At 44.5% G+C, this 14,865-nt stretch overlaps 1 protein-coding gene across 2 annotated transcripts in view; it reads left to right on the forward strand.

Moving 5' to 3' along the window:
• Positions 1 to 14,865, forward strand: part of LOC139412991 (voltage-gated inwardly rectifying potassium channel KCNH7-like) — a 74,952-nt gene that overhangs the window by 20,467 nt on the left and 39,620 nt on the right. For both annotated transcript variants that reach the window (XM_071159937.1, XM_071159936.1), the window contains exon 3: positions 7,025 to 7,180. In XM_071159937.1, the coding sequence (XP_071016038.1) occupies positions 7,025 to 7,180 (156 nt within the window). The remainder of the gene's footprint in view (positions 1 to 7,024; positions 7,181 to 14,865) is intronic.

Below are 14,865 nucleotides of genomic sequence, written 5' to 3' on the forward strand. Positions count from 1 at the left end.
CCCTCTCTCCTGCAGTGACAGCTGTCAAGAATTAGCTTCTACTGTGGTTTCTGCCCTCAGGCCAATATGGTACCAACCATCAGCTAGCTCCCCCATTGCTGCACGCCTCAGCTCTCATCAGTGTCACTTCCCTACCTCCCGCTACTCTAACTTCCCACCACCGTCCCTGTCCTCTGAGAGGGCAATCTAAAATGACTCCCACTGCAGGGAAATTCACAGTATATACCTATCTATGGAACCATCTGTCAAGAACTATCCATACGCAATTATCTCCTAGGTGGGTTGTTGTACTGTAGTGTAGATGGTTAAAGCTGTGGAACTGGCAGAGATGGAGGGGGAGAGGGAGCGAAGGGGTGGGACAGAGAGAGAGACTGACAGACAGAAAGAGAGATATATATATATATATATATATATATAGAGAGAGAGAGAGAGAGAGAGAGAGAGAGAGAGAGAGAGAGAGAGAGAGACAGAGAGAGAAGATGACTTGACAGGGTTGATGATTCTCTCTTAAAGGGACCAGGGACTGACTGTCTGTGTGCTTCAGCTGCTGAGATGGAGCCTCTTGATGAACACCATTGTTTTAATTATTGATAGTGGAAATAGAATCTAATGACATTTTCCAGCATCTTGAAACGGAAATTTCCCCAAATGCTATAATTAATTATGAGCAGTAAGCACACATAGGACACTTTGTTGTGTATTCACACACACACACACACACACACACACACACACACACACACACACACACACACACACACACACACACACACACACACACACACACACACACACACACACACACACACACACACACACACACACACACACAAACCTTTAAACTTAGAATGAAGGATCACACTCCCAAACCCCCTGTTGTTCATCAAATGGATTTCAAGGCTTCAGTCACTACAGTAGCAGTTTTAACTAGACGTATAAAACTTGACTGGGATAGGAGAAATAACATAAATTATTAGGAATCGTCCTTTTCCTGAACTTTTCTCAATGTGGCGAATGCTGCAGTTGAACAAACATCAAAATGTATCTTGAATTTGTGAGATCATTGGTGCTTTTCAATTAACTACCGTCAATGTCATTTGAATAAAAACACATGGCCTTTTCTCTCTTCCTGTCATTTACACCTGCTGTGGCATGTATAGCCATAACATTTGGCCATCACTAGCTAGACATTGTTACAGTTTTTTTCGATTGCTAAACGACAGTGGGCACAACTGGAGTCACATGTGCAAAACTCTAACTACAGTCTGCACTACCAACAGTCACCTGAGCTAAACAGTTCACATCACCTGCAAAACTCATTCCAAGCAACACAACTCTTAACACATGGCTCAAAACACGCTCAGTGCAGCCAAACACTATGCACAACCCTCACTGAGATAACACACACGGTCACTCAGAACACACTGAGAGTAAAAACACTAGCATCAAACACCAATACAGAAAATACAAACTTTTCATCTTTACAGTTTGAACAATTTCAGTGACTTCATACAAAGTAATATTTTCTTCAAAGAAAAGAGTGACATTCTTTCACATGATTTATTACAATTTTTAGAACATAACAATTCTTTAAGGTAAAATGAAAATTAGCAGTTTGCTTCAATAGTCTGTAGTAATTTACGGAATTACAGTAATGATAAAAAAAAAAGGTAGAAACTAAAAGTACATACTGTAATTCAAACAAATAATTGAGGGGCTAATCCTGCCTCTCTCTAGCATCAGGCCACAGGTTTTCTTCAACATCACATCTAATGTTTTCTCTTGCCATGCACCTGGGGAAGAACCTTCTGGAGTGCCTTATCCATCCCTGGCAGTCCTCTGGACTCGTGTCCTCACATCCGGCACGCATGGCTTCCAAAAGAGACATTTGGTCATGTGGGTGGTGACCAAACACTTTCCACCTCCAGGCAGAGAAAAACTCCTCTATTGGGTTGAGGAAGGGTGAATATGCAGGCAGGTACAAAACCATAAATCTGTGATGTGCTGCAAACCAATCTGTGACAGCTGCAGAGTGGTGAAAAGCAACGTTATCGCAAACTATGACAAAAACTTGGGGGTTTCTTACTGGCTCCCCCTGTTCTGCTGTCACTAGCTGAGCATAGAGCTGTTCTAGGAAAGCTATAAGCCTTTCTGTGTTGTATGGGCCAATGAGTGGTGTGTTGAGAAGCAAACCATCATTGGCCATTGCAGCACACATGGTGATATTTCCCCCCCTTTGGCCTGGAACCTCCACAGTGGCCCTTTGACCTATAACATTCCTTCCTCTGCGCCGTGTTTTGGCAAGGTTAAATCCAGCTTCATCGATAAATACAAATGAATGTGGTCTTTCCAGTGCTTCCACCTCCATTACTCTCTGAAAAACAGTAAGTGCACAGTTTTACTGTAGAAATGCTAGTGTTTTTTTTTTACTGTAAATATTTTGTATAGCTGTGTACGTAACCTCAGACGTCTTACCTGGACATATTGGTATCTTTGCTCTTTTACCCGTTCACTGTTTCTCTCGAAAAGTACAGTGTATAACTGTTTCATTGTAACTTGGTGTTTCTTTAGGACTCGAGCAATAGTTGTTGTGCTGACAGAATTAACATTTTCAAATATATCATTATCAGCCAGCACTCTATCTTGAATCTCCCGCAGTTTTATTGCATTGTTGACAACAACCATGTCAACAATAGCATTTTCCTGCGCATCTGAAAATATTTTTCCTCTTCCCCCTGTTGGGGGCAGCCTTTGGGTCCTGTTGTAAAAATATATTTTACAGTCAAACTTACTGTAATATATATCTGTGTAAATATTCTATAATTGCAATGCAAAATAGATTCCTGTAATGTTTTCATTTACTGTAAGGATGTAACTCTCACCTGTTTGCATGATGGAAAATTCGCATTACAGATGCCACTGTGGATCTTTGCAGATTGGGTTGCACCCTCAACCCTGCCTCTCTCAATGAGAGACCATGGTTCACGACATGGTCTATAAGTGTAGCCCTTATTTCATCTGAAATAACAGCTCTTTGTCTTCTTTGTCTTCCTCCACGCATCCGCCCTCTCCCTGCCACCCTTCTCCCTCCACGAACCCATCTTCCTTGTTCCATTTCCAAAATGAGTCTTTCTGAGCTCTACCTATATATACTGTAATATGTGTGTGTGTTCACTAACAAGTCTAAAACAAGACACCTGCTTAGCCTTTCAGCTGAAATTGCAATCAGCAGTGTTTGAAAGGCACAAGGCTGAAATCTATTCCGTTTTGAATGTGTGGTTCACAGTTTTGACAGCAGTGTGTTAGCATTTGAACAAAGTGCTGTAAATCCACAGTGTTGTGCAGGTTGTGGTTAAAGTCATGGGATAAGTGTGTAGAGTTTTGAAAACTGTGTTCAAGCAATGAAAAACGAACTAGAGTTTGGTCCACGTGAACTGCTGCTCTGCAGACTGTAGTTAGAGTTTTGCACATGTGACTCCAGTTGTGTCCACTGTCGTTTAGCAATCGAAAAATACTGTAATGTTATAAATGACTATTGTAGCTGGAAACAGCTGATTTCAGCCCCCTCCTCTGACTCAGAAGAGGAAAGAGATTGTAGGGGGAGGAATAACGTTAAATCGTTCAAATGCTAAATCATTACTTGAATCAAAAAAATATGTTCATGTTATTTTTTAAGTTAACAAGATAGACAATTCTAATATAGTAAGTTTCCAGTACTGCGGTTGTATGTTACTGTATACAGAAATACCCACTAGGTACAATACTGTAAAGACCAGCGCCCATTTTCACAAGATTGGACAGACAGAGAGGACCTGATCGTAGTTCAGCGCTCCTACTCTGAGACGCTTCATGAATACAGGCCCATGTCTTCCTCAGTGATGTATTGTGTTTGCAGGTGTGTTCTCCCATTACATAGCACCATGTAAATCAGCTTCATCATGGCCTATTACATTTAGTTGGACAGGGAACATCTGCCTAATTAATGCCACTGGTAGGCTGTGTGTGTGTGTGTGTGTGTGTGTGTGTGTGTGTGTGTGTGTGTGTGTGTGTGTGTGTGTGTGTGTGTGTGTGTGTGTGTGTGTGTGTGTGTGCGTGCGTGCGTGCGTGCGTGCGTGCGTGCGTGCGTGCGTGTGTGTGTGTGTGTGTTGAGACTGAATATGATCAGATCTACTGTTGAGACTGAATATGTAGGCGGAAAGCATAAATTAGCATCAGCACCTGCGGTGATCTTTTGATCAGTCTGTTTATAATACAGGTGTCTTCCTGAAGAGAGGCTGAGTGGATATCTTATTTCTTACATCACAGAGAGAGCGAGAGAGAGAGAGAGAAGGAGGGATAGAGAGGTAGATGAAGATAGGGCTGGGAAAGGAAGAGGGACTGAGATAGATAGATAGATAGATAGATAGATAGATAGATAGATAGATAGATAGATAGATAGATAGATAGATAGATAGATAGATAGATAGATAGATGGATGGACGGACGGACGGACGGACGGACGGGTGGATGATGGATGGATGGATGGATGGATGGATGGATAGAGTGTGCTTGTATTTTGCATGCATTTGTACCCCGTGATTGATATGGGATTTCTGCAGTGCTACATATGGGATTGCTCCATTCATGACTCCTTCGTGACTCCTCTCATTTGAATAATTTGAACTTGAGAGAGATTGATTTAACCCACACACGCCACAACGCAGAGCCACACTCAGACACACACAGAAGCACACCCACATGCAAAGACAGACATGCAAATCTAGTGTCATCAAGGTCAGTCCAGATTACATGATGAAATGTTTATAAAGCACGATCATTATAATCACACCCTCACAACACACACACCCCAGCCTCCATACACATCCCATTCTCCACACACACCCCAGCCTCTACACACACCCCAGCTTCCACACACCCCAGCGTCCATACCACCCCAGCCGCCACACACACCCCAGCCTCCATACACACCCCAGCCTCCATACACACCCCAGCCTCCACACACACCCCAGCCTCCACACACACCCCAGCCTCCACACACACCCCAGCCTCCATACCACCCCAGCCTCCACACACACCCCGGCCTCCATACACATCCCAGCCTCCACACACACCCCAGTCTCCATACACATCCCAGCCTCCGTAACACCCCAGCTTCAATACACACCCCAGCCTCCACACACACCCCAGCCTCCACATACACCCGTCTTCATACACATTCATTTATACTGTACAAACGCTACCCGCCGAAATAACACAAAGGCTGTATAGTAAATCCTGTTCCCCCTTTAATTTATGGCTCTGTCCAATATTGCTGGCACTGACTTACTATTAGGGCCTATAGAATTCTGGGGCCCCAAATAGATTATGAAGCCCCAGTGAGGGGAGAACAAACGGACGGTTGGTCAGTCACTGGTGTTGTTGTTGTTGTTTGGTGACACAGACAGGAGGGGACAAGGTAGTGTGTGTGTTGTAAGAGTGTGTTTGATGGTGTGGTAAGTGTGTGTCTATGTTTGTGTGTGTGTGTGTTGTAAGTGTGTGTTTGTTGGTGTGGTAAGTGTGTGTCTATGTTTGTGTGTGTGTGTGTTGTAAGTGTGTGTTTGTTGGTGTGGTAAGTGTGTGTCTATGTTTGTGTGTGTGTGTTGTAAGTGTGTGTTTGTTGGTGTGGTAAGTGTGTGTCTATGTTTGTGTGTGTGTGTTGTAAGTGTGTGTTTGTTGGTGTGGTAAGTGTGTGTGTGTGTGTGTTGTAAGTGTGTGTTTGTTGGTGTGGTAAGTGTATATGTGTTTGTAGCTCAGTTGGTAGAGCATGGCACTTGCAGCACCAGGGTTGTGGGATCGATTCCCACAGGGGACCAGTATTAGAACGTATGCACTCACTACTGTGAGTCGCTCTGAATAAGAGTCTGCTGAAATGTAAATGTGTGTGTTTCCTGGTGGTAATGTGTGTTTTTCATGGTGTAAAACTGGCAGGGCTGGTTGTCCCGTGGGACCATGCCGAGCTATTAATAGGCTGGCGGTGACAGCAGGACTTTGATCTGCTTGAGAGAGAAGCACTTTAAGAGAAGAGATGCCATGTGATCTATATATAAAACATATGACACAGGCCATCACAGTAATGACAGAGGTTCCACCTCCATTGTAGGCAGAGGATATGTTGAACAAAATCTATTTGTCTTCACTCTCATCTCTCAGTGTCCCTCATTCATTTTGACACTGTGGCCAATGCAAGCGTACAAGTCCTGCATGGCTTATCATTTGTAAATACACATTCAGGGTTTTCAGTGTGCTTGAAATACACCTGTGGGACTATTTTAGTGTTATTGTCTGCCATTTCAATCTCAATTTAACCCAGAGTGTTTTAAGTGCATCGTTTTCCTTTTTCATACGGGATGCGCCGGCCATATCCTGCCCACTGGGCTTCGATCACACACCACCACTAACTCTGGGGGCGATGCTGCCTTGTGATGAAGGGGGAACATTAACACATGTTAATTACACTTTAAGGGATGACGTCGTCTCGTTTATTTGAGTCCCGGCGATGACTTAAATGTCGTTAATGAGACAGGGATTAAGTTGATTGCAGCGAACCATAATTGGTATTAACACAATCCATTTTGGGGTTTTAGTGATCGCTCATCCACAGGAAGGGACTAAGAATCAGGGAGGAAGACTGAATGCATATGACAATGAGAATCTATAATAGTATAATGTTAACAGTGATAATGTTTTACCAGCCTCAACATACTTCTGATAATAATATATTGAATTCATATAGGGCTTCTTACTAAATACCTTTAGTTTGGAATAACACAATGGTTGCCAAATGAGGACGTTTTTTCAAAAGATGTATATCAGTATTTGAGATCACACAGCAGAAACATTTCTCTCTTGACCTTTCCATTTGTTCTCTTTTATCCCCACCTTCCTTTATCTAAACCATCCTATTTGGACAAAGATATCTAAATGTCAATGAGCATCAACTCTAGTGTGAAACCTGTGTCTCTTTTTCCTTTTTCCTGTCCCGTAGGCTCTGACTTCCTGTGTAACACCCACATCATCCCAGTGAAAAACGAGGAGGGCATGGTCATGATGTTCATCCTCAACTTTGACTACATCCTAGAGGAGGACAGCAGTGACTCTCTGGAGGGACTCAACCACACGTCTCCTGCCAAAGCTGAACCAAGTGAGTAACCTGAGCTAACGCCTAGGCTTTAGCTCAGTCGGCTAAAACCCTACATTCAAATGAAACTTTACCAGAAAAGGAACTGAATGTCTCTGTCACTCTACACGCAGTGTAGTGGCTGTACAGGAGTAACACAGTAGTATATCCGAAGGAAAACTAAACAATGGAATGGAACTTTACTCTTTCAAGTCTTTCAAGTTCCCTTAATGAGTACAGTTTCATACCGTTTCCCCTATGGCTAGTTTAAAGCCAGGTGCTGAAGTGAGTATGCTAAAAGACATTATGAAAACTAACCTTGATTCAGATCCTACCCATGCCAGATTACGGAGATGTGATTTATAGATCGGTAGGTAAGGGTGATCTCGAGCGGCTAGATGTGCTTTACCATTCGGCCATCAGATTTGCCACCAATGCTCCTTATAGGACACATCACTGCACTCTATACTCTTCTGTAAACTGGTCATCTCTGTATACCCATCGCAAGACCAACTGGTTAATGTTTATTTATAAAACCCTCTTAGGCCTCACTCCCCCCTATCTGAGATATCTACTGCAGCACTCATCCTCCACATACAACACCCGTTCTGCCAGTCACATTCTGTTAAAGGTCCCCAACGCACACACATCCCTGGGTCGCTCCTCTTTTCAGTTTGCGGTAGCTAGCGACTGCAACGACCTGCAACAAACAATCAAACTGTCACGCCCTGACCTTAGAGAGCTGTTTTATTTCTCTATTTGGTTAGGTCAGGGTGTGATGTGGGGTGGGCATTCTATGTTTGTTTTCTATGTTTCTTTGTTTCTATGTTCTGGCCGGGTATGGTTCTCAATCAGGGACAGCTGTCTTATTCAATTATTCAAATAAAAAGAAAATGCGCACTAACCACGCTGCGCTTTGGTCTACTTCTTACGACGCCCGTGACAGAACTACCCACCATAAAAGGACCAAGCAGCTTGGTAAAAAGGAGGACTGGACATGGGATGACATTCTGGACAGCAAAGGATCCTGGACATGGGAGGAGATCCTGGCCGGAAGGGATCGTCTTCCATGGGAACAGGTGGAAGCAGCCAGGAAGGCGGAGGCAGCTGGTAAAGGGGCCCATCTTTACAAGGGAACACGGCTAGCAAGGAAGCCCGAGAGGCAGGCCCCCCTCCAAAATATATTTGGACAAAGTGTTGGAAACCTGAGCCAACTCCCCGTGCTTACCGTGGCGAGCGTCGTACTGGTCAGGCACCATGTTATGCGGTGGAGCGCACGGTGTCTCCAGTGCGCATTCACAGCCCGGTGCGCTACCTTCCAGCTCCCCGAAACGGCCTGGCTAGAGTGGGCATACAGCCAGGTCGGAGGGTGCCGGCTCAGCGCATATGGCTCTACGGCCCAGGATATCCTGCGCCGGCTCTGCGCACTGTGTCTCCGGTACGTCTGCGCAGCCCAGTGCGTGCTGTGCCTGCGCTCCGCACATGCCTGGCCAAAGTCACCATCCAGCCAGGACAGGTTGTGCAGGCTCTACGCTCGAGACCTCCAGTGCGCCTCCACGGCCCAGTGTATCCTGTGCCCGCTCCCAGAGCCAGGCCTCCTGTGTGTCTTTCCAGTCCAGTGATGATCCATGGCAAGAAGCCTCCAGTGATGATTCATGGCACAAAACCTCCAGTGATGATCCATGGCATGAAGCCTTCAGTGATGACCCATGGCACGAAGCCTCCAGTGATGATCGATGGCACGGTGCCTCCAGTGATGATCCATGGCAAGAAGCCTCCAGTGATGACCCATGGCACGAAGCCTCCAGTGATGATCGATGGCACGGTGCCTCCAGTGATGATCCATGGCAAGAAGCCTCCAGTGATGACCCATGGCAGGAAGCCTCCAGTGATGATCCATGGCACGAAGCCTCCAGTGATAATCCATGGCAAGAAGCCTCCAGTGATGATCCATGGCACGAAGCCTCCAGTGATGATCCATGGCACAAAGCCTCCAGTGATGATCTATGGCACGAAGCCTCCAATGAGGAGTCATGGCACGAAGCCTCCAACGACGGCCTCCAGTCTGGTGCCTCCAGCGACGGCCTCCAGTCCGGAGCCTCCAGCGACAGGCTCCGATCCGGAGCCTCCGGAGACTGTCTCCAGTCCGGAGCCTCTGGCGACGGCCTCCAGTCCGGAGCCTCCGGCGACGGCCTCCAGTCCGGGGCCCGCAACGAGAGTGCCCAGTCCAGGGCCCGCAACGAGGGTGCCCAGTCCGGGGCTCGCAACAAGGGTGCCCAGTCCGGGGCCCGCAACGAGGGTCCCCAGTCCGGGCTCCGCAGCGAGGGTCCCCAGTCCAGGGCCAGCAGCGAGGGTCCCCAGTCCGGGGCCCGTAGAGAGGGTCCCCAGTCCGGGGTCGGCGGCGAGGGTCCCCACACCAGAGGCGCCACCAAAGCGGGGTGAGCCAGAGGTGGAGCGGGGTCTATGTCCCGCACCAGAGCCACCACCGCGGATAGATTCCCACCCGGACCCTCCCCTATAGGTTCAGGTTTTGCGGCCGGAGTCTGCTCCTTTGGGGGGGGGTACTGTCACGCCCTGACCTTAGAGATCTGTTTTATGTTCTATGTTTTGTTTTCTATGTTTCTTTGTTTCTATGTTCTGGCCGGGTATGGTTCTTAATCAGGGACAGCTGTCTATCGTTGTCTCTGATTGGGAATCATACTTAGGTAGCCCTTTTTTCCTCTTTTGATTGTGGGTAGTTGACTTTTGTTAGTGGCACTATAACCCTGTAAGCTTCACGGTCATTTTGTATTGTTTATTGTTTTTGTTGGCGACATTATTCAAATAAAAAGAAAATGTACGCTCACCACTCTGCGCTTTGGTCTACTTCTTACGACGCCCGTGACACAAACTGGACAGTTTTACCTCAATTTCTTCAGTCAAAGACTCAATCATGGACACTCTTACTGACAGTTGTGACTACTTTGCGTGATGCATTGTTATCTCTACCTTCTTGCCCTTTGTACTGTTGTCTGTGCCCAATAATGTTTGTATCTACCCAATGTTAAAATGCAACAGCAACTAGCTAAATGTATGACATGGCCCCAAATTAATATAGTTGGTTTACAGTTTTCATATTTGAACCGACGTGTTATGAACGCGTCTGGTGTAGATGAACAAAACCAAATGTCCGGTTTGTATGAAAGACACTTGGCCTTTGTTTTTTGTCATCCCCAGATCTACAGTAGTCCCATCATGTGTTCACCGCTCACTCGACCTTGTGAACTACTATTCACCCACAGTTATTCCTCGGCTTGGCAGGGCTGTCTCTCTCTAATGCTTCCCAGTGGTGCTGTACTTGCTCTCATTGCTTCCTCTTCAGGCATTGACATGTAAAATGGCCCCCACAGACCCAGAGAGAGGTCATTCCTTAGATCAGAGTAATTGGAGGCCCTTACAGGCTTTAGTGCCCTTACAGGCTTTTAGAGAGAGAGAGAGAGAGAGAGAGAGAGAGAGAGAGAGAGAGAGAGAGAGAGAGAGAGAGAGAGAGAGAGAGAGAGAGAGAGAGAGAGAGAGAGAGAGAGAGAGAGAGAGAGAGAGAGTGCGTGTTTCTATAATCGTATTTGCGTAGTGGCATACAGTTGAGCAGACAGGTTTTTAGGATTTCCACACATTGAGAATTTGTTTTAGCAGCCTTTATAAAAGCGCATTTCATGCAGTTCTACATAATTTACATGATATTAGCAGAACACTTTTTATCACACACCTCACTATTCAGGTACTGTAGGATGCAATTTTGGAACTTCAATTACTTTTTTCATATCTATAATTATTTGTTTATTATTATTATTATTGTACATCATTGTTATTATAGTAGGCCTATTTATTCATCTAAACCAGTTCTTTAAATATGCTAAATATGTTTTGTTTCATTCTGTTGAAACATTTTCTTTGGATAAATTAAGTTCGATCTGTCTTTTTAAATGTATACTCCGTATGTAGTTTAAGAGCCTTTTGTAAAAATATGTATTGCTTTAATTTGTTGGTTACGGAAGGCACTAGGTTTTCTTTGAAAATGCTGCAATATAGCCTGTTCAATAATGTTTGTGGTTTAAACCGGTTCACAAGGTTTTTGGTTCATTCCGTTGAGTCATTTTCTTTGGCCAAATGAAGTTCCAACTGTATGATGTGCTTGCCGTGACATAATATCCTGCTCGTATTTTCCCTATAAACGATGGCCTGACTTACTGCCCTTTTGATATGACCTTAATAAAGTTTAGAAACTTTTGTGAAGGTTTGGTGTGGTGTGGCTATTAGCTTATTATACTGTAGGCCTAAGACATGAAGGCAGTGTGCACCGGCTGACAGACTGGTGTCATAGCATGCCCCCTCCATCTTTCTCTCTCTCTCTCTCTCTCTCTCTCTCTCTCTCTCTCTCTCTCTCTCTCTCTCTCTCTCTCTCTCTCTCTCTCACTATCTCTCTCTCTCTCTCTCTCTCTCTCTCTCTCTCTCTCTCTCTCTATTTCTCTCTCTCTCTCTCTCTCTCCCTCCCTCTCTCTCTCTCTCTCTCTTGTTGTATTTAGGAAAGTAAAAACCAATTAAACGATAGGCTATAAAGTTTTGCACATGTTACACATCAGAACACAAGGAATAGTGTTTTTATCATTTGTTATAGACTGTTTTTAGGGACATGTAAATGTAGCTCATTTGACCAAAATCCCTTGTTTATTGATGGTGCTGGCTGCGTGGGTGGATGCCCTAATCGGTTACGCAACCATTGCAAATGATTGACCGGTAAATGTATCAAATGTCCGATAAATTCAAATCTTCCCAGTCACTTGTCCGGCACCAGATTTTCCTAAAGGAAGCCCTGATATACAGTGCCTTCGGAAAGTATTCAGAACCCTTGACTTTTTCCACATTTTATAAGGTTACAGGCTTATTCTAAAATATATATTTTTTAAACGTCCCTCATCACGCTACACACAATACCCCATAATGACAAAGCGAAAACAGGTTTTAGACATTTTTGCTCATTTAGAAGAAAAAAAATGAAATATCACATTTACATAAGTATTCAGACCCTTTACTCAGTACTTTGTTGAAGCACCTTTGGCAGTGATATTTTCAGGTCTCTCCAGATATGTTCGATCGGGTTCAAGTCCGGGCTCTGACTGGGGCACTCAAGGACATTCTGAAACTTCATCCCAGTCTGAGGACCTGAGCACTCTGGAGCATTAAGGATCTCTCTGTACTTTGCTCTGTTCATTTTGCCTCGATCCTGACTAGTCTCCCAGTCCTTGCTTCTGATAACCATCCCCATAGCATGATGCTGCCACCACCACCATGCTTCACCGTAGGGATGGTGCCAGGTTTCCTCCAGACGTGACGCTTGGTATTCAGGTCAAAGAGTCTAAAAACCTGTTTTTGCTTTGTCATTATGGGGTATTGTGTTTAGATTTTTAATGATTTAAAAAAAATATATATACATTTTAAAATAAGGCTGTAATGTAACAAAATGTGGAAAAAGTCAAGGTGCCAAAGGCACTGTTTCCAATTATAAAGATGAAGCATTGGCTACTCATCTGTGATGGCCTATGCGCTCGTACCAATTTCTCAGATAAGCTACTTTGAAAAATAGTGCTGTTTGCTCAGAATCACTTAATTGTTGAAAATGTTTTTTTTTGTTAGCTTCAGATTAGTCTTCTCTTTTCAGCAGTGGGCACTTGCTTTCAAATTTTGAAATTGAGTATTTTGAAATTTGCAAAAGGCTAATTTACAGCTGCAACCAACCATAGAAATATAATCCATAGATGGCAGTTCCCATTCAAGTCAGGACTGGCAGCCATTGCTTGTGTACCCATTAGTTTAACAGTCAAGTGCCAGGGTAAGAGGTTCCAAAATCCTTCAAAGGAGGATTTTGGCCACAACGCAACAAGCTGTTCTTTATTTGGCACACGTGCGGCCCAAATTTCAGCCTTCCCAACTGTAAGTGCTTGTGATAAAACGTAATCCCCAGCTATTTGTTAGACGTTATTGATCCTCTGTAGCTCTGTTATGCTCTCTAGTATTTTGATTTATTTTATGTATGTCGGTTCAGACAGGAGAAATATAATTTTGGAGAAAAAATATTTTTTATAGCGGTTGTTCTTATAAGGGTCTCACTCCCAGTTCCTCAAAAGCACCTCTGCCAAAAGTGTGGGGCGGGCAATCCCATAATTGAATGGAGCATGAAAAAAAACAACGATTCAGGCCTAAAATCATGAATTTCTAAACAGCTCGGCAGTGTGAATGCTGCTGTCAGACTGATTCATTTACAAGGTGGAGTCTTGCTCTGCTCACCTACCTTGGCTCTCTCCTTCTCTAAAAGCCTCTTTTAACTGGTACAGGGAAATTATAGTTTTCGCACTTTGACGATTTAGGTTGGAACATTTAGCCCTTGCACATTTCAGGACATCATTTTTTCCTCATTCTTCCAGAAGAACTGTTCCTTTTCTTCTGTTAGCAGATAGATGATGGTCATGACTCATAGCGGTCCATGCATAATTAAAGACCACAATTAGACCTGGTCCAATACAGAATTCTGTTACGCATCACCCTCTGTGGTTTAGTGCAAAAACCGGATGCAATGGAAAGAGAGCCTGTGATACGTCTTCCGCTTTTGTAAGTTAACAAGGGAGCGCTCCATCTTAACTCCTCCACATTTACTGGATTGGTTCAACAGTGCAGAAATGAACCTCCCCCGACAGTCATTTTTTCATTGTCGTGCCAGAAAGAAAGAAAAGCAGTTCAGGCGTTTCTTTTACACCTGCTACGTTGGGTTAGCCATGCAGAAATGCTCCTACATGAACATTGATTAAGCCCCATGCACACAAATGACGTAAGGGCTCAGCGAGGGAGTCAGAGAGAGAATGATGCCGTGGCCTTAGCTTGACCTAGGGAGTGCTCGGCCATGCATTAGGTGCTGCTGCTACAGTATGTATTGCTGCTTGGTGGCGTGTTGGTCAACCATAGTCTAATTTCACACCCCGTCTTAGTCGGTTTTCTCTTTGTTTTGATCAGGGTTACTGGAAATGGTGCTTGGTATGGACCCATTAATGGCATTGATGGTTGGATGTTTGAGAGCCAATAGAATGTATTGCCAGTGGTCAGTCGTGTCTCTTTGGCTTTGTGTCGTAAGCGTGGAGATGTCAAGGAAATGTTTCCATTACTTGTTGAGAGGAGTGAAGGTACAGGGGCAGTCATTCAATGTTATGGGCATATCCATGTGATGTTGAAGTACTATTCATTCACCCCTGGGGTGCTTCTGACGACATTGACTTCTACACTCTTAGAAAAAAGGGTTCCAAAAAGGTTATTGGTGGAGATATATTTTTATTTAACCTTTATTTAACTAGGCAAGTCAGTTAAGAACAGATTCTTATTTTCAATGATAGCCTAGGAACAGTGGGTTAACTGCCTTGTTCAGTGGCAGAACAACAGATTTTTACCTTGTTAGCTCAGGGATTCGATCTTGCCACATTTTGGTTACTGGTCCAACGCTCTAACCACTAGGCTACCTGACAACCTCTCACCTGTGTTGAGGATCAGTGTGGGGGATGTGTTGTTACCTACCCTTACCCCCTGGGGCGGCCCATCAGGAAGTCCAGGATCCAGTTGTAGATGGAGGTGTTTAGTCTCAGGGTCCTAAGCTTAGGGATGAGCTATGTGGGCACTAGGGTGTTGAATGC

The sequence above is a fragment of the Oncorhynchus clarkii genome, chromosome 7, assembly GCF_045791955.1.
Source record: "Oncorhynchus clarkii lewisi isolate Uvic-CL-2024 chromosome 7, UVic_Ocla_1.0, whole genome shotgun sequence".
In the NCBI taxonomy this organism is placed as follows: Eukaryota; Metazoa; Chordata; class Actinopteri; order Salmoniformes; family Salmonidae; genus Oncorhynchus; species Oncorhynchus clarkii.